Here is a 20,420-nt window from a genome sequence, read left to right as displayed (position 1 = left end):
AGATACATGTCCGGTCACTGGGACGTTTACCTTAATATCGAAATTAATAAGAATCTTTAATTAATTTTATAACTATAATTTCTATTAAAAACCTATTTAGGCATATTAGCCATATAAAGATTTAGATATTTACAGCAGAAATAGTACCTTTATCACAGTATACATTTAATACATGCCATTATAAGTTCATAGATGGTATTACTAAATTATCTTATATCTTTAGTAGGAGGTTTGAGTGGTATTTTGCCGATGATAAATTTTTCAGCCAAGAACATATTCTTCTCATCATCCGTTAATGCACTATCCGCGCTATAAACTGTATCGTCGATGATGTTGGTTACAGCAGTGTTAAACGGTGATTTTCCAAAAGGAGGAACGTTGATGTTTAATTGATTTTGCGCAACGTTTCCGAACGGTGAAGCACCTTGTTGTGGCCGTGGTGCAAATGGGTTTGCGGGTGTTGTTGTTGTAACAGTTGTACTAGCAGGTGAACCGAACGGGGAGGAAGTATTGATAATGCCGAATGTTGATGCGGAAAACGGTGATGGATTTGGAATGGTTCCGTTGGAGGTTCCAAAGGTAGTTCCCGCATTCACAAATAACGAATTGGAAGAGGTTTCTGTGGTGCCGAATGCATTATTTGTACTCGCGACGGCCACGCCGAATCCTGTGCTTGTAAACGGCGCCGTGCTCGTGTTTGTAGAATCAAATTGTTGCGAGCTAGTGGTGACAAACGGGCCGCTGATCGCGGCAGACGGCGCGCCGAACGGCGTGTTGTTTGCCGACATGGTGTCGGTATTCTGTGCACCAAAGACATTAGGAGCGGATACGGTCGTTCCAAAGGTATTATTGCTGGGCTGTTGATTCAGATCAAAGGCTGGCGCCGTGGTAGCGACGGGTGCACCAAAACCTGGTGTCGTTGCGGCAACAATAGGTGCACAAAAAGCTGGCGTGGTGGTAGCGGCAGCCGCACCAAAACCTGGCGTTGCAGCAGCCGTGGATACGCCAAAGATGCCGTTTGTGGGAGCGCCAAACGTTTGACCGCCACCAAATAACGAGTTGCCAGTAGAATTATTGGCATAGTTGGTAGGTACTCCCGCGAAAACTGGCGCTCCGCCGAATGCATGCATTTGCGTTTTTGGCTGAGTGAATATCCCGCTGTTGAAAGAGCCGGATGATGACGTAGTCGAAACGCCGAAGACCGGGTTTGTCTGTAATCCGGTGGACGAGCCAACGAACAAATTGGAGGTGGTGGTTGTCGGTCCGCCAAATAGCGAAGTGCTCGCCTGCGAAGTCATTGGATTGTTGAACAGCGAAGTGGTAGGCGTGTTGCCAAGCTGGCCCGTTCCGCCAAATACATTGTTTTGGCCGAATACATTTTGAGGCGATCCGCCGAAAATCGGATTCGTCTGTTGCGTTCCAAATGCTGATGTGCTGTTCTGTACACCACTGAATGCTGTCGACGTGCTCGGTGTTCCAAAAATGGAGCCAGTACCACTCGTCGTAGTACCAAATCCACCGAGATTATTTCCAAAGGTCGCCGCATTGCCAAATACGGATGCTGTATTATTATTGGACTTTCCAAATATCGACGATGTATTGTTCGAGGAGGTGAATCCACCTCCGCCAAATGGATTATTATTTTGCACGTTGTACGTTGTATTTCCGAACACGTTATTAGTCGATGTGCTATTGACTAGGCTCAGCTGAGGAGCTGCAAAGAATAAAATAGATAATTTCCTCAAAAAAAACATGAAATATTTCCAAAATATATATATATTTCATTACAAGATTTAAAATATTTTAGAATTTTTCATGAAACATTTCTGAAATATAAATCCAGAAAATATATTAAAGTTTTTAAAATATTTTTCTTATATTTTAATGCAATATTTTAAAACATTTTAAAATGTTGATGAAACATTTCTGAAATATTTTATTGAAATTAAAAAAAATGATTCACATAAATATTTCATGCTGTGTGGACTGTATGCGTCTGACTTACCTTTTTGGCCACTTCCTAAAATTTTTTTCTGAAACACAATCATATCGTTCATAAATATATTTGAGAGGCTTTAATCGATTAATCAAAACAATTATATGGAGAAACCATATTACTTCACATACCAGCAATGTCATTGTTTCTCGTGTAGGATTTTTCAGCACCTCCCTTTTCGCCTTCATGTCTTGACACAATTGTTGAAAATGTAGTTTCTAAAAACAATATACAAAAATAGTCTATTATTTGATATATCAATAAATATACTCGTGATTTATCTGGGTAACAGAAAAATTTTTCTTTCAGGGATCCTTTATCTCATAGCTCTGTATTGCTCAATATAAACATACTAACCGCTTGTTCAACCATGCTATTTTTCTGTGCATTATATATCTCCAATCGAACTTCCTCTGGAGATAAGTCCTCCATCCCTGGGATACAGGGACGTTCTTTGAGTGGGGCAAAGCAAGACAGCAACCACTGGCCGCCTCTCTCGGCAAGAAGTACTTCCTTCGCCACCAGAATACTGATGTATATAAATGTAAAAAAGAAAAAAAGATCGATCTTAACTTAAGTATAAAGACTTATAAACATAAATAGAAACTCACAATATACATATACAAACTTATGCTTACACGATATCATCCTCGGTTTTAGTATTGCCCGCTTGGAAAGTCAAACAATATGTTACTTGCCAGTTGAACAGTGAAAATGTATATGTTAACGCATGTCTTACCGAAATGATTTATGTGTTCGAATTGGCAATATTGACCGTAACGACAATTGCCTTGTCGATAATATTTGCAAATAACCATTGTATACACCGCAGAAACGCAAAAACAAGGTGAGTACTTTATTCCTGCGTTCCTTCGTGAACGTCGTGCCTCCTAGAATGCACACGGCACCGGTCCTTCACCTCCCCCTTTTTATAAAATACAAATTATAGCTTCGTTTCAAAAAATCATTTTCTTGTGCAGTAATTTTTGGTACGTATAGTTTCGTAACTTACGTTATTATTATTGTTTTCTTTCGCTTTCCTCCATTCACGTGTACGAAGAAATATTTGTAGCGCCATCGTAATTTTTGAGGAACCTTATAACAAATTGCATGTTAGACTTTGTCGATAAAGTAGTTCGATTTCGATAGTCGGCAATCTGTTCAATATTATAATATATAAATTAAATAATGTTATATCTTGTCAGCAGTTTATTGAGAACTAAATAAAAAATACGTATTAAATTTTTTCTTTTTTAAATAATAAGCAATTGAAAATTTATTCGATGAATCAGCAGATAAATTATTCGCAAAGATATGAATCATACATTATATCTTTTTCTTTTAATTTTAATTCTTTACAACCAAAAAAAGATAAAAAATAAGTTAATATAATTAACATACACATGCGCGCGCGCGCGCGTTACTTTCACGAAAGCGGCATCAAGACCCTACCGAAGCGTTGGCAACAAGTCGTAGATCAGGACAGTCAATACATTGTTGACTGAATGAATTGTTATAATGTCGATTTTTTGTTTAAATTTTATATTAAAAATTCGCAGAACTTTTTTTTTAATTCAATAAGTATAATATCCATTTTTTCTATCTCTACCAAAATTATCTTCCTTTATTGTTAATTTCTATCAATATAGATTAATTTTAATCTCCTATGTGATCCATTTCTACTACTATATAGATTACGCCTTTAATCTCGATACAACTTATTGCTTTTTATTTTTTTCTAATTCTAAAGAATTATATGTTACTAAAGAGTAAATTAAACTGAAATTTTAAGTCAGGGAGAAATAAAAGTCAATTAGATGTCAATTCAATTTTTATTTTTTTCTGGAAAAGTCGATTTACAGTGGTAGAAATGGATATAAGAAATGAAATTAATATAGATATTTGTAGTATGTCCAAGTATAATTCAATGAATTTCGACTGAATTTTACCTGTATGCTATGCACGCATTGCACGCTCGCTAAACACGCTCTTAGTTGTTCATAATTATGATAAACGAAAGGTTACTAAAATATTTATTCTTCTTGCACATTAAAATACAGGAGAGAATATCTTATTTAAAAATACATGAATAAAAATAAATGATTAAGCAAGCATACATCCTTTAGAGATTAACCCTTCGTCTTTGTCTTATTTTCGTTCTTAACGTTTGAGAAACCACAATTTTGACAAGAACAAGAACGCGGTATTGCTATTTGTTTTTTCAATCTTTTGCCGTCTTCGCATTTTAAATTAGCAATGATACCCATGTATTCCTTCACTTGACAACATTGACAATCATTTACTTGATTCCAGTTTTCTACAGAAAAGACAAACAAGATAAAAATCAAGCTGACCATTGTAATAAAATATAACACAAAGAATTTAATTTGGTTTTGCATTATTACCACTGTCAAAGAATGTTGAAGATTGGCACGATCCACTGCATTGTTTAATACCCTCAATAGCATCCACATTTTTACATTTTCCATGAAGTGAATGATTTATACTCAGCATACCTACAGTACTGTTTGCATCCATGAAAACTGCTTCACATGTTTCTAAAAAATAATTATTGATGAAGAATATTAATTAATCTTTATCACAAATAATTAAAAATATACAGCATTATTTTTTAAATAAACCAAAGAATACTTGTTTTTATTTATTTTTTTTTTACCTTTAATCTGATCTTTTGTATTACTGCTCATATTACATCGTTTGCAGCATTGATCATGATAAATCGATTCATCAGGGCAATTTGTTACATCTGGACAAGCAACTGGACTCACAGCAAGAGATAGCTAAAATCAATGTGCAGTTATACAATATAAAACAATTTCAAAGGTAATTAATAATAATATATATAATTAATTATAAATAGTTCGACTTTACGAAAAGATGCTAGTTGCATCTGATCCAGATGTGTTTACTCTTCTTGAAAGATAACTTACCTGTTCGTTAGTTTCCATGCACATATAAGTAGTACAATTATCATCGGACGACCACGTCATGCCAGGCGCATACAAAGTATCTTCGAGCACACAAAACGCTTGCTTGCATTCTCCGCAACATTTACCATCTTCTGATTCTTGATACGACCATCCCTTAAAGATTTTATCAACACATCAATTAAATATTTTAAATATATAAAAATACTTAAATGCAAGTGCATATAATAAAATGTTCTTACTTGAGCACACTGTTTTGAACACATTTCAACCTCTTTACGCTTTGTTATATTCGGACCATCCACACATGTCTCGATGACACAGCTATCTGTGAGAGATTTCCAAGTTTCTCCAGGTTTATACAATTTTCCATCATTACGACAAGCTGTTTTAACAATTTCCGGACAACATCTTCCTGAAATTTTGCGTGCTTCTATTTCAAACTCGGATGTCACTTGCGGATCGATTTCTGGGCAAGTTTCAGTACTCGCTTCTAGGTACACCTAAAATTTGAATAATAATATAACTAAACGAATTCATAATTTTATCAATTAGTAAATATTTGGATTATATTAATAATCTTACACTTCCATTTATTGATTTGCAAAGATACATTGTACAATGATCGTCAGAGTACCATTGTTCTCCTACATTTTTAAGCGTGCCTTCTACAATGCACGCAACTTGGATACATGTACCACAGCAATTAACGCTGGTATCTTTAGGCGTTTGATATTTGTACCCATAGTCACACGTGGTATCACATTCTTGAACTTTATTCAATACCTGTATACCACCTGAATCTTTGTTACATTGCATCATGAGACAAGCATCTTCGATATTGGGCTTCCAACTTTCGCCAATCTATGATAATGATTAGTAGTATAAAAATTGTATTTTTATAATAATATTAAAATGATAACGTATACACAATTAGAAAATTATTCTTACATTGTATATATTGCCTTTCCATTTGCAAGCAATACGCTCAAAGATTGGACAGCATTTATCATCCAATAATATTTCTTCAAGTACATAATCGTCTACATCAGGATGTGCGCTCATACTTGAACATTCCGTGAATAAACAATTTGTTTTAGGACCATCATCCGAATTCTCGCACACGCATGTTTTGCATTTACCGTCCTTCCATTCTTCACCAATTTTTTTCGCTACCACTTGTTGTTTGCCTTGTTCTTCGTTATTGATATAAAGGCAAACGTCCTTTGGCGGCACTAATGCAAATACGAAATAGTACAATTGAATCAATATTTTCATTTTGTAGAATTTATACCTTTTTTACAAAAATATGCGTTGTTAAAAATATTGATTTCCTAAAAAAAAGTTTATATGTCAGTTTAAATATAAAAAGTACAATAAAAATAAAACCATAGGACTCCCCTGTAGTCTTAAAAAAGTAATAAAGTAAAATGACGAAGATACGATCTTAATAACACAGTATATATGATTGCATTCGCAAATTTGACGTATTAAATTGTAATTATTTTTGAAAAAAATTGTATTGCGCTCCAATTACCACGTTGGCTCTTTTTTTATACAAAAGTTTGTGTCAATTTAAGTTACGTTATAAATACTATAATATCCTTCCATTTTTCAACGCACAAATACACATAATACATTTGACAATTATATAAAAAACCATGAAAAAAACTTTACCACATTCGTAAGTGGGACAACAACTGTCTACAAGCATCGTTGTAATAACATTATAATAATCCGGACAGTTTGGTGCAGAAGGACAGGTTTTCGGATCGCATATTTTACTTGGTCGCGGGCAGCAACCAGATGTATTCATTATATATATAAAACCAGGCTGCAGTTGCTCATTTTCATTTGTAAAATTATCGAAAATGGGACATTCGCTTACAGGCAAGCATTCTGAAATTACATGTAACATTATGTAGCTTGCAAGGATTAGACAAATAGTTATAAGAGATGCATATAAACATGTTATACATACGACATATAAATTTGTGACAACCATCAGCATCGGTAATCGCTTTCATTGTCTGGCCAAAGCCACATTCTGGCTCCTGTGACTCAATACATATTGTAGGCGCTGTCGGCTTTGGAGCTACAAAGACGCGTTATTAGATTACGGATACAGTAAAATATATTCCTATTCACTGAGAAATTGCAGCATTAAACAATTTCTCTCACAAGTATATAATCATATTCTCTAATTTTATTATTCTAATTAATTATTTAATTGATACAATAATAAATCATCTAATTGATCATTTAATTAATCATTTATTCATTTATAAAATAAATTTCACTAAAGCATGCAACTTTGATAAATAAATAAATATACATTAGAAATGTATTTTTGGATAATATTTGTGTTAACTCACCACACAAATATTTGGCGCAACATCTCTCCTCGGTTCCATTGATAAGTACAGGTGTCATATTTTCTTCACAGATTGTATCCAACACAGGACATTCCATCGTTTGACAGTTTACAACTCCATCATTGCAATTGCATTCGGTGCATTTATCCGGGTGCCAGATATCTCCCTGCACATGACCATCTTTATCACAAACGAAACAATTCTTCTTCAGTATACAGGAATCATTATGGAACACATGATCCACTGGACAAAAGCATCCTTCGACAAGATCAGACGCGCACTTAGAATTGTCTGAACCGTTTATGGTATCACACGTTTCTTTACAGCTGGATCCGCATGCCTGGTAAACAAGATCTGTCAACGATAAATATATTTATTTAAAAAGAATAAAACTTTTTTACGATTTGTTCCAAATTAATACATATAATTTTAGTTAATAAAAATTAATTTCTAAATTGAATATAAAATCTGCAGATATAATAACGCGAAACATTTTTTGTATAAAATTTCGATTTCAACTTTATTTACAAACACATTTTTTGTATTTAAATTCAATAATTAAGATATTAGACAAAAACTTACCTTTGGGACACTTATAAGGACAGATTTCGTTAGTTCTCCAATCTAAACATAGACCAACTTCCGAACACTTCCTCGCGTACATCTCTAAGCTGTCGCAATAATTTCTGTCAGTGCATAACGCGTCGTGACAACAATCTAAATATGGTTTTGGATCAACAATGCTATGACATTGCTTGAACGTTGCTAAATCTAGTAGAAACTTCTTGCAGAGATCTTCTTCCTCTGGTGGAGGCGTACATTGAAATTGATGATTACTGGAACATGTTTGATCGCTCCAACCCAACTGCGTCAACAGATCTTCAACCAACCAGGATTTGCCGAACTCCTCGACGTCATTGGTAATCTCTCCATCACGTTTCTCGAAACCACTTTCAGCATCGGCGTTGCAACTGCCGCACAAGCCCTCGGTATCGTCGCTGAAGATATGCGAAGGTAGTTTCAAAGTAAATGCGAAGTTCTGTTGGAAGATGACAAGTTCTAATTGGAAGGACGGTATGAGCAAAGTTACATCTCCGGTCGACATTCGATTTAAAACAATCCAAGTGAGGTTGTGTGGGAAGTTTTCCACCTGGGAATCGTTGATTACCACCCGTAGATCCTTCGAACGTTCCGCTCGTTTGATTTGCACTACGTGCTTCTCGTAGAGCAGGGTAATAGCTTCTGTACATGTACCGGTACCACAATATCCATTCGTGATCAAGATTTGATATACACGAGCCCTTTCCCGACTCTTCGCGTTCTCCGCGACATTCCCCGAAAGCAGGTAAGTACAATTACCAGCAAACATGAAGCCCTGGCGATTGAAATCGATGAACTTGGCATCGCCAAGGCCATCGCACACGCAATCCCGACATTGTGCTGGCGGCACACATTCGTCATTTCGACGCACCAGTCCATCCGGGCAAAAGCAGCCGGGGAAGCAAACGCCTCGCATTGACGGACACGGTTCCACTTCGTGTAAATTGTCACAGGTGATCTCGCACTTGCTGCGGAAGCAATCCCGATGGACAAACGGTGATGGGCAATTCGCAGGACAATCATAAGCAGTTCTCCAATCCGATAACGGATCAGCACCAGGACCGATGACAGCTTCGCATTCGCCAATGAAGCTCGTCAGTAAACGACATCGACAATCTTCGTAAGAACTGTTAGAAGTTTGCAAACAAGAGCACATGCTCTCCACGCAGCCAGACACAAATCTGCGATAGAGAAATAATAGTCAATTTTTTTATTTTGCGAGAATATATATTTAAAAAAATATGTATATATAATCTGCACAAAAATTCATTTAGCTTAACTGGATAAAATTTTATTTAAAAATTCCAATTTTGTTACAACAAATTTTACAAATTATGTACTCCAATTTAATCACTCGAATTAGTAAGTTTTTATTATATTGAATGTTTATTAAATACTACCTGTCGACGTCGACAACTGCAGAACACGCGTCTAGTAGCATCGGATTTTTCACGGAATTGCAGATGGTCCAAGCCCGCTCCTGAACGTCATATGGACACACATGTACATCGCATTCAGTGTTTTCCATCGCCCAGCTGTCCCCAAACTGAACAGTGCTTCTCGCTTGTGTACCTTCAGGTGTCTGACGATCATTCGTGATATCACCATCGAAGTATCCGCACAAGCCGTCCACGCGACCTGCCAGTTTAGTGGTGACGCCGATCTTCACGTTGGTGCCCGAGTCCCAGATCACCCAGAAACCATAGCGATGCGAGACAAAGATGATCTTGTCGCCTGTGCGTGAAAGCTTAAAACCGGGTAATCGATTTCCGAGTCGCGCGATCTGCTCGGCCGTGAAAGTGTTCTCGTCAATGTCTGCGTGTAAATCTGGATAAAGCACGATTGCGCGCTCATTCAGCATCATAGCCAAGACCCGTGTACAGGACCGCTGTCTACGCGAGTCGATGCACTGCTTCTCCAACGTGATATACCACTCATTACCATACATGTCTCGGGCTAAAATGTGATTGCAGATATCGTACTTGTATTCCATGTTATCGAACGTGTTGAATGTTCGACCTGTAACGTTGCAAATTACCTCCTGTGGTGGCAATGGTCGGCAAACATATTTGGGACATTTGCGCATCTTGTACATGCTCATCTTCTCGTACACTACTTCGTACTGCGGTGGACAAAACACCTCTGGACACTTGTCAGGCTTTTCCCCGTCAGGATAGACAGGTTTAGCGGGCACACAAATAAACTCAGGGCATTGAATGTTTTCCGTTGCTAATTGATCCTTCATTGGATGATTATGGATCGGATGACGATATGGATGCTTTTTGTACTCCTTGATCGTTTTCGTAAAACTTTTGTGACCTTTGGATTTTACATTCGTCTTAACATTATGATGTGGTTTATCATGTAATCGAGACGCCTGCTTGAAAACTACTCTGTAACCGGGTGGACAAATCGGTTCCTCGCATGGCAATGAAGGGGGACTGATAGTCGTGACTTCTTGCTTGATTGTTGTCGAAGATTCGACCACGATAGGTGTCGTAGAAATTATCTTTGGACAATCTATCTCGTCATCCGGACAATCCTGAACGCCGTTGCACCATGCGGTCTCGTTTACACACACGTCGCTCGTGGGACAGTGCCTGGTGCCTGCTGGGCAAGGTTTGCAGAGACAGGCGCATAATTCACCGACAACAGATCGCAAGCCCGGTTCCAAGCAAGGCTCGCACTTCTTCGGCAAGCAAGCGGCTGTTCCGCTGAAGGAGCACACGCACTGCTGGCAATCATCCGTCTCGTACATGCTACCTACCTGTAAAATAAACATTTATTGTTGCATTTGTCGCAACCTATCCTTAGGAAGTTTACTTTAGGACTTTAATAAGCGCGTTATTGTTATTACTACTATTATTATTACCGCGTAAGGTACGTGTCCAACCACGCAAGGACATTCTCGCTTCGGTACGCACAACTCCCCGTCCCACCAGTGAGGATCCTCGCATTTGCAACCTTCGTCGTTTGACGTTTGATCAATTCCGTTACACACGTTGCATTCTTGATTAAACGTCGTCGTCGATTTGGTTGTTGATGTCGTTGATGACACAGGATACATTAGATAGCAGCCTAGGATTTCGACTTTCAACGCAATATGATCATGCCACTTGACGGGTTGTATCTTTAGGAACTTTGCATGTAATGGTCTCTCGAAGAAATTCGTCCGCTGGCTTTCCGCGTCAAAATTGCCGAGAAACACCTTCTCATCGCCATTCTCATCGACGACTGGATTCCAATAACGTCCGTCGTTGCTGTAAAATATTTTATAAGCGGTCGTCCAAGCGCCGTCGCCGCCTTTGGTTGTGACCCCGGTCAGATTTCGAGCTTCTAGGAAGTCGAACTGAACGTATTGATGAGGATTGTCCAAAGCGGCACGCCACGCACTTTCCGTGGACAACCGAAGATACTGAACCAGCTGCGGCGAGCTTGATACTGAAATTTGTTGCATGGTCATCAGCCCGTTATCCAATCCCATTGAATCCTCGCACACCGGTATCACGACCTTTTCGGAAGTTGTTGTTTTCGTTGTCGTTGACGTTACGTGATCCTGACAACCCAGCACTTCCATCTTAATCACGATTCCATTGTGCCATGTCAGAGGATTGATACGAATGATCTTCGCTTCAATTGGTTGATAGAATATTTGCTTCACAGACTGGATTTTGTCAATGGGTCCTCTGAACACGCGTGGCTGTTTCTCATGATCGAGTACATATGAGAAGGTTTGACCGTCCTCCGAGAAGAGCACCTTGTAACTAGTTACGAATTTATCTTCAGAAACGCCGCCTTGTAGAATCACTCCGTAAATCGGTTCAGGTTTATTAAATTCGATGTTAAGCCATTGATCTATGTTCAACATCTCAGGTTCCCAGAATTTCTTGGGTAGCAACATTGTTCCTTCCGTATACACTAACAAATCCTCGGATCGTAAAACGGAATTCCTATTGCCGCTAGAACGAACAATTACTTCTTCCCGCAGATTTTGTATCAGCGGTACGTATTTGGCATCACTGCATTCTCCAGGCGGAGTGACCGTGCTATGTAGAAGGATCGTTTGCTCACTGACGGATGACCCGGTGACTGGTAACGTTTCCCAAGTACTTCTCAAGGTCGTACTGACCGACGGTTGTGCGGTTGTTTCCGGTCCTCTTCCAGTTCCTGCTGTTACTTCATGACCCGAGATATCGCATAAAGTTGTATCGCAAGTGTAATAATTATTAATGCATTGGCAGGTCTTGCAGTCAGATTCTTTTTTGATGGCACCGGGCGCAACCGAGCCTCCATCATGGGACTTACAAGAACAGTGATTCGCCTCCACGCAGGTGATACCGTCTCTCCAAAACTTGTGCGAAGGACACATCGGTCGGTCGATCGAGACGCATCCGGAAACGCAATCAGTATCTTCGTTGCAAAGACCCTGCGTCATTAAAATGTGACGATAGTACTGACACGCCCTAGCGCACTGGATCGCGCATTCACTCCACGTCTCGTCTTCCTTGCACACCTTCATGGTTGATACTATCTTTTCCACTGTGGTCAACAGTGTGTTATTGTAATGGCTAGTACTATTACTGCTCCACTCGGTTCTGCCACTGGCTTGCGTAGTTCCTCCGGATTCAACCGAGCATTCTGGTCGCGTACGTAAAACTTCTGTCGGCCAATCGCACACGTGAGTCTCCGAATTGTAAAGAGTACCAGGACTACACGATTTTTCCATCAATTCGTGTCCCGTCGATGTAGGAACGCACTGATAAAACAGCTGACAATTCGTTGGATGTGGCGAATTGGGGTGCGCGACGTCACATTTTTCCCCGATACTAATCTCCGTTGTCGTCTTTTCAACACCGTGCGTAGTTGGTTCAGAGCAACGGCATAATACGCTAATCTCGAAATCCACGCAAGGAAGATCTGGATGCGATTGGCAATACAAACCACGCTCCAAACTACACTCCACGTCCAGACCGGTCTCCTTTGGACTTAAGTGTTCTTTAACAGATCTGCATTTTATGTCAACTATGTGCTCCCTGTCGCAAACTGCAAGTCCGTTTGCGTTAGCAAGATCCATCGATTTAGGCAAGGGCTCCACATCCAAGAACTTCTTCCCTTTCACCGCTGGATCCTTGTTGATCCACGTGGTCCAGCCATCTATGCATTTTTGGGGCTCCGCTAAGGGCACAGCAGTAGTACCAGCAGTAGTCATGCTGGTGCAGGCTTCTCCTTTGCAGATCACCTTGCCACGACTGCAAAAGCAGCTGTGGCAATCATCGCCACTGACTCTATCACCCTCATAATATGTCATCCCATCAAGCTCGATGCAGAAAGGTTTTGGGCACGTCGATTTGGGTATACATTCCGTGTAACTGGCGTTTCGATACACTTGACCTTCAGGACAAGACTGAAACTGGCAGCCCTCCACGCATGTATCTTCCGCACATAGATGCGAGCCATCTCTCACGATCATAAAATTATCGCACGTTTCACGCGGACAGGTCGAAACACAAGGTGAATACGTGCTACATTTTTCGTCGCACTGCAACGGGCAGAGTTCTTGCGTTCGCCATTTCACCGGGACACCTCGTACATTGCATTCGTGCGCGTATGCAGCCAACGCCGTGCACAGGCACTCACAGTCGCCGCCGGCGTCGCAGCTACATGTGTCGAAAATGCAGTTGCGCAGATACGGCTCAACCTCCACTTCTGAATGACACGATGAGAACAATGGTGACTTCAGCACGTTGCACTGTCGTAGCGACCATAGCTTACGTTCAGGATGTTGTTCGCAGACATCCTGCACATCTTTCGGTTCAGGACAGAACGTATCCTTTTTCCACGAGTCCCCAAACAGATTAATGGAAGCTTCAGATATCCCGCCAGATGGTGTTTTAAAATCGTCCTCGGCATTATTGTTGTAATCGCCACATAGACCCATCGTGCGACCCTTCCATTCCGGATTTAATCTTATGTAAACTCTGGTACCTAATCAAGAATAATCAATAACTCTTTTCAAGAATTCAACTAAAATATATTTGAATAATCTGTGCGTAGTTCTTACCTTTATCCCATTGCAGCACCAATCCTAAATCTGGTACATCAACAAATACGAAGAGACCGACGGACCTTATCGATAATCTCTTAAAAGATCCCTTAGGTAACTCCTTTCCTTTTGTCAAAATTAACTCTTCCTGTTGTTCACTGCCAATCGTAAGCTTGATCGATTTCGAACATGCAACTCCATTTGTACCGCAAGGTACATTCTGAATCGAAATATCAAAACAATCTTCCTTATTCAAAGTACTCTTTACCAAGACGTAGTCGCATACACCTTGGAAATCATATGCTTTACCATCAAATGTTTTATAATGCGAATCACCCCATACAGAACAAACTCCTGCAAAAGAATATTAGCAATATTCAGCATAATAATGTGATGTAATAAAAATATAATAAATCAAATTCTTTTTGAAACGATATTTGCTAACAAAAATCGACAAACAAACACATACAAAGAAATAATAAAAATAGTTAATAGTAAATTAGCAAAGAAGAAAAAACTACCTGCGCAAATTCTGTCCGTGCATTTCCATTTGGTGCCCTCGCACGTGCAAGTATTACACTCGGCTTGTATAACTGAGCCTTGTTTGTAGCTCTTTCCACCATGATGACAGGGACAGTCCTCTTCTTTGATGCAGGCACCATTTGGTGTATCTAAAACATATCCGGATTTACAGACACAACCAGATGTGCACACCGACGGTGTCTGTTCGCTCTGTATGTGCATGTTGCTGCAAGTTCTCTGCTCCACCGGCTCGCAATCTGTCACCTCCAGATGTTTGCTAGCCTGGCAAACGGAGAGTAATTCTGTGACCGGTGGATACTCCCGAATTTCGTCTGGCATTGCTAACCGGCACTCCCATACACCGCCTGTAGAATCAGCGAAAAATATAATTTTAGATTACGAAACCCTACCGAGAGCAGACTAGCGCTTCAAGTGCCGACCTATGCAAGAGCAAAGCTCTTGTCCCTTGTTGCCTGGACGGACTTCTCGATGATTAGGCTTGTATTCGCGACCTGCATGCACGCAGGGACACTGAGCGATTGGGACGCACTCGCCATTCACGTCTAATGTCTGGTCTTCTGGACAGTTGCAACCTTCCACGCATTCCTGCTTACAATCTCGATAAAAGGAGATATCCGTGCACGATCTGCATCAATTCATTGAAGGTGATACAAAATATCTCGATAAATAAATGCAGTAAATGCATTATAACGTGCTACCTTGTGCAACTATTTCCACAGACTTGATAAGTCTGTCCGCCGCTGCAATGAATTTTACACTCATCAATCTCGGTGCGCCATGAAAGCTTCACGCCTAGAGCCGCGCAATCTTTTGCATACGCTGCTAACATAGGGCAGAGACACGATTTTATATCAGCATCGCACGCGCACATATCGTACATGCAGTCTTGGTAAAATTCCGTCGGATCGACATGCCAATGGCAATCTAAAATAACAGGAAAATAATGAGATTATTTAAAACAGATACTCTTTAGATATTATAAAAATTTTTTAAGTACCTGAGAAAATATCACTATGTATTTTGGAACAATGTTCTTCCGCGGTCGCTCGCCTTTCAGGATTTAACTCGCAGGGATGTTTTGGTTCATTCTCAGGCTCATCAATGCAATATTCACTTGTCTTCCATTTATTGGCGAAGGCGACCGCCGCGGGTTCAATATCACCGTCGGGAGTAATAAAATCATCCTTTTGATTTTCGGTAAATGTTCCGCAAAGTCCTTTCGTTTGACCTGAATAATCGCGGTTTAATCAGAAGATTGTTCTTTGAAGGTATGATAATTAGAAGAATTACAAAATAAGGAAGCACGCATAAAGTCTGCGCATAAAGTCAATTTTGATGATTAAGTATTTAATCAAATGTTTAATAACGTCTCTCTTGATGAAAAATGCAGAATAATTTACCACAAGCAATGGGACTTATAGTTTGAATGTCGGTTCCAAACAGCAAATTTTTTTTAGAAGTGTTTCTGTGGGCAAGATACTCTCGGAAATTACCACTTTTTCCGAGAGGAGACACGAGCGTAAATATTTTGATTCCTACTGGGATCGAACCCGGGACCTCTGGCATGATAGACCAGTACGCTATCTACTATGCCACGCTCGCGTTCTTCTTCTTTTTATAATAATGAAAATAAAACCAAAAAGTTTACCGTGAAATTCAGCAGGAGCGTTAATGTAAACACGTGATACACCGTCCCACCACACTTCCAAAGCGTTTGGCAGATGAATCACCATGAATATGCTGCTCGCAATTCGTATTCGGGCACCATCAAAAAGCATCGGGAATTTCGTTATCTCATTACCATTTATCGTAATCTGACGATTCTGCTTTAATTTTATAGAAGTATTCTTGAAAGTAACTGTAACAGCCTTGACGCACGATGGGGAGCCTGCAGAAGCAAAGCCCATACTCTAAAATAAATAATAATTAATTAGGAAAGATTAAGTTGTGTGTGGGGAAATATATAATAATTAATATAATTAATAAGAGCATAATATATCAAATTTCCTCAGTAAAAGGGATTTCTCTGACCTGAGATATCGCTCCGGAACATTGAACATTTTCACTTTCGATCGTGTAATTCTCTCCTTTCATTAAGAAGTATTTACACTTTCCCATGAAATCGTAGTGTTTGCCATCAAACGTAGTATAATGCGGGTCGCCCATGACGGCGCATCTAGCACCACATCGTATTTGCGTGCACACCCACTTACCGGAAGTGCACGTGCAAGTGTTGCAGCCCTTTGGCACGCTTGTACCTGGCTGAAACAATTTGCCTCTCAACCTGCACGGGCACTCCTCCGGAGCGACACATTTCCCTTGGTGCTCCAAGGTACCTGCCGGACAGAAACAGCCCTCCTCGCACTCAGAACTCTCGCTCGTTGCTTCGATACTGGAAGTACAAGACGCTTCCATCTTTGGACCGCATGACATATACACTCGTCCACTGTCGCAATTAATCGCTACAAATAATTTATTTAAAAATTAAATAAGACAATTATCTGTAAGTATATGTTTTATATGAGTAAGTAGGTTTACAAAATATCTTTTTATTAACTCACGACAAGTGTCATCGTTTCTCCACGCGGTTGATCGCGCAATTCCTTCGTGAGCGCACTGGCGGATATAAACGTCCATCGTGTCGCAGGCGCATTTTCTTCTGTCTTCGTGTTTGCACGCGCAATAATTCCACAAACATGCATCAGTCAGTTCAAGAAGATTAATCGTGTTAGCGCAAGCCTTAAATTTATTGTTGGCGAGCAATTGGACGCAGAACTGGAGCGCATCATCGTCAAACTCGTTTTTCGATTCACACGCGTGTTGAATACTTGGATAATCATCACATGTTTCTACAAAATGAAATACGTCGTAACAGATATTTTATGTAAAATTATAGTTCGGCATTTATAAAGTACGAGCTGAAAATATAATTGTCATTACCTTCGAAACTTCCGACTTGCCAAGAACTTGCCAACGCCGGTATAGTTCGAGCGTAACTTCCACTCTTCATTAAGAATTCATCGTTCGGATCGTCGTTCATAGTACCGCATAGACCAGCCGTTTTATTCCACATACTCTCAGAAGCTTCAATCTGCAATAGCAAGGCGCCGTCCCACTTCAGCTTCACGCCCAGCGAGTCGAGAGAGACGAGGATGAAATGCGCGGATTTGTCCACGCGCAATCCAGGCAAGTATATCGGTATCGGCAACGATCGTTTGTCGTTGGAAAATATCGGCATACCTGTGTCGTCGCTGGTGAGTACGTACTTCTTGTCGTGCACAAATAGTTTCACGATCTTGGAGCAATAACGACGATCCGATCCGGTTCTGCAGCCCGGACCATTCGATGCCACGATTGTACAAACGCTGTCTTGAGTATCCCGAAGAAGCGTGTGCGAGCAGTCGCTGTCGAAACTGTAGATTCTGCCATCGAAGGTTTTGTAGTGCGCGCCTCCCCAGGTGAAGCATGTTTTTGGTTTCGGTCGATTTATTTCGAAGACCGTTATGCGATCATCATTAAATTGACTCTGTAATGTTTCATGCAATATAAATTAATCATATCATTTTCACTTTGTTCATTTAGTAAACACAGACTCTTTTCTCGCAGTTACCATTTTAATATTTATTACCGCAAATATAGACAGGTATTTTTGCTAAATTCAATCATAGAATCCATACATGAATCACTAAAGCAAATTTAAAATTTAAACTTTCTTTAAAGACTGATAGATAGACATGATTAAATTTAACAAAAATACGTGCTGTCCCAAGTCACCTATATTTGCGGTACGATTTTTATTTATATTAAATAAATCGTAAATGGAATGTATTATTTACTGGATGTGAAGACGCATTGCTGTCGTAAACCCTGTACTTTTCATAAATCTCTTCAGAGTGTTTCGTTTTGGTGTTATAAACATTTTCCATCGACCAGGAGTGATTCGATTCCCGTACGTAGGTGTTGTGGAATGTGCCATGTGAGATGATCTTGATGTTATTGTCAATCTTGCATTGCGGTACAGGCTGCGGTTCGAAGATTCCTTTATCGTAAGTGCAAGTGTAAACCGAAGAAGCCGGAAATTCGAATTGTACTTCTGATGGGCAGTATAGCGTGCAAGAATATGTGTCGCCAGAATCTTTGCAGTGATATCCACCATTGAAGTGTAGTTTCTCGGGATCGCAAACATCGGCAGCTGTCATCCGTACATGTTGATTAGATACATTTGTAAAAAAATAAATTATGAATGTATAATATACAAAAAAGACTTATTTAATAAAATTTATTTCCAAGTATATATCTTCAGTTAGATAAAATAGAACTACGAATTATACAGATATCTCATCATTTACAGTATTGACACTGAGGTCCTCGATAATCCTGTGGACATTGGCATACATTCATCGGCAGACAATTGCCACCGTTTTGACAAGGTGGATCGCACACAGCTGTAGAGACATAATCACGTTAATACTGTACGTATTTAATTTTATATGGCGTACAAAGATTTAATGATCATGCAGACATACGTTCGCAATCCGGAACTGAGACCCAATCGCTTCTAGTCGGCATCCAACTCCCGTTCTTACAGATTAAATTAGCGACGGATGAACCGTCGGGAAAAGTAAAACGCTCCATACAAGATATAGTGCATGTTCTTAAAGAATTTAAAAAAATTAAAATTTTTTTCTCGTAGAACTTGTAAAAATATAATCTACAAACGTTATACTCACTTCGCATTACATCTTTTATAAGAATTGTGTACGGGTGGAGAATAATTTAGACACGGTTTATCTTCGAATTGGCACTGCGGACCAGTAAAGTGTTTGGGACAGTCGCAATGATGAGGCGCAACGCATATTCCATTATTTTGACATTCCGGCATGCAGATCGCTATGAAAGATGTGTGATTTAGATCGCATCGAAGATATCTTATCGTCTCTTGATCTTTTTTATCGAATAGAAATTGAATTTAGATTTACTTTTTCTACGTACGTTCACAATGTGGTACCGAGTTCCACTCGGTTCCTCCAATGTGCCATTCCTTATCGACGCAGGTAATCGTTAGTTGAAACGCGCCGTTCGGAAATTTATAGTCCGGCACACAACTTGCGGTACAACCACTATTCACAAAGAATTGTTACATCTAGCATATTTGTTTAGCGTTTTATTGTAGCGCATTTTCGTTTATAAAATTTAATATCTTATAATTTTACTAACTTAAAAATTTTGATTGCAAATATCTAATACCGCAAAAATATGTGAATTAACTTATCAATTTAAATAATTTAGACGTATATTAATATAGATAATATCATAATATTTTGATATTAATATTGATATCTTTATTTGAATTTTTCAGTGCTTCTAAATACCTGTCCAGAGAACATTTTATTTTGCCGTTCACAGGCGCGCTCGGTCTACGGGTACAACCCCCTGCAAATACGCGTCTTCCTCCTTTGCTGCTTTTAACATTATAGGAACCTCCGATCGCTGAATCTGGCGCATCTTTTAACATATCCTCCTCCCTAATATACACGAGAAAAATGTATAGAGATAGGATTTTTTAATAATTCGTATAATTTTTTTATTCTTTAAGAAAAATAAAATGCAGTTATTTTAGTGACATCATAAAGAAAAATTTTCTATAATAGAAATATGTATAATGTACTAACTCATTTACTTCTTGCGCGTTCATATCCTCCGAATATCCATTTCCTTGTCTTATATTGCTTGCAACAATAATCAGCACGAATAAACGTCCAAGTATCTGCAACGGCACCATGGTACCTGCACGATGTAATTTTGTGCCAGAAAAAGTTTTACATTTGTATCTTGGACAAAACGCGTGAACTAAGTAACACTTGTAAAATGCGCAAATTAGAGTACAGCCCTTTTATATATCTACCTCTAGAAGG

The 20,420-nt window shown here is 39.3% G+C and overlaps 2 protein-coding genes across 2 annotated transcripts; both read right to left on the bottom strand.

Moving 5' to 3' along the window:
• Positions 1-72: 72 nt before the first annotated feature.
• LOC108770087 (nuclear pore complex protein DDB_G0274915) lies at positions 73-3,047 on the bottom strand. Its single transcript, XM_018521387.1, has 7 exons — positions 3,009-3,047; positions 2,736-2,921; positions 2,635-2,665; positions 2,354-2,525; positions 2,128-2,214; positions 2,006-2,033; positions 73-1,714 (listed from the first exon to the last, which is right to left on the bottom strand). The coding sequence occupies exons 2-7, from the start codon at positions 2,812-2,814 to the stop codon at positions 207-209; spliced, it is 1,905 nt and encodes a 634-aa protein (XP_018376889.1). The 5' UTR covers positions 2,815-2,921; positions 3,009-3,047; the 3' UTR covers positions 73-206.
• Positions 3,048-3,843: 796 nt separating this feature from the next.
• Hml (hemolectin) lies at positions 3,844-20,353 on the bottom strand. Its single transcript, XM_018521684.1, has 29 exons — positions 20,178-20,353; positions 19,878-20,030; positions 19,498-19,625; positions 19,236-19,395; positions 19,032-19,159; positions 18,855-18,950; positions 18,342-18,697; positions 17,446-18,031; positions 17,067-17,354; positions 16,537-16,967; positions 16,154-16,415; positions 15,503-15,733; positions 15,204-15,429; positions 14,925-15,130; positions 14,484-14,849; positions 13,981-14,316; positions 10,792-13,904; positions 9,320-10,686; positions 7,902-9,100; positions 7,320-7,673; positions 6,926-7,039; positions 6,622-6,843; positions 5,896-6,179; positions 5,530-5,808; positions 5,187-5,447; positions 4,948-5,100; positions 4,674-4,797; positions 4,402-4,554; positions 3,844-4,313 (listed from the first exon to the last, which is right to left on the bottom strand). Exons 1-29 carry the CDS (start codon positions 20,285-20,287, stop codon positions 4,126-4,128), a joined length of 11,874 nt encoding a protein of 3,957 aa, XP_018377186.1. The 5' UTR covers positions 20,288-20,353; the 3' UTR covers positions 3,844-4,125.
• Between the last annotated feature and the right edge of the window lie 67 nt (positions 20,354-20,420).

This window comes from Trachymyrmex cornetzi, unplaced genomic scaffold, assembly GCF_001594075.2.
Source record: "Trachymyrmex cornetzi isolate Tcor2-1 unplaced genomic scaffold, Tcor1.1 scaffold99, whole genome shotgun sequence".
In the NCBI taxonomy this organism is placed as follows: domain Eukaryota; kingdom Metazoa; phylum Arthropoda; class Insecta; order Hymenoptera; family Formicidae; genus Trachymyrmex; species Trachymyrmex cornetzi.
The sequence above is the reverse complement of the archived record's forward strand: the minus strand, read 5'-3'. Positions and strand labels throughout refer to the sequence as shown.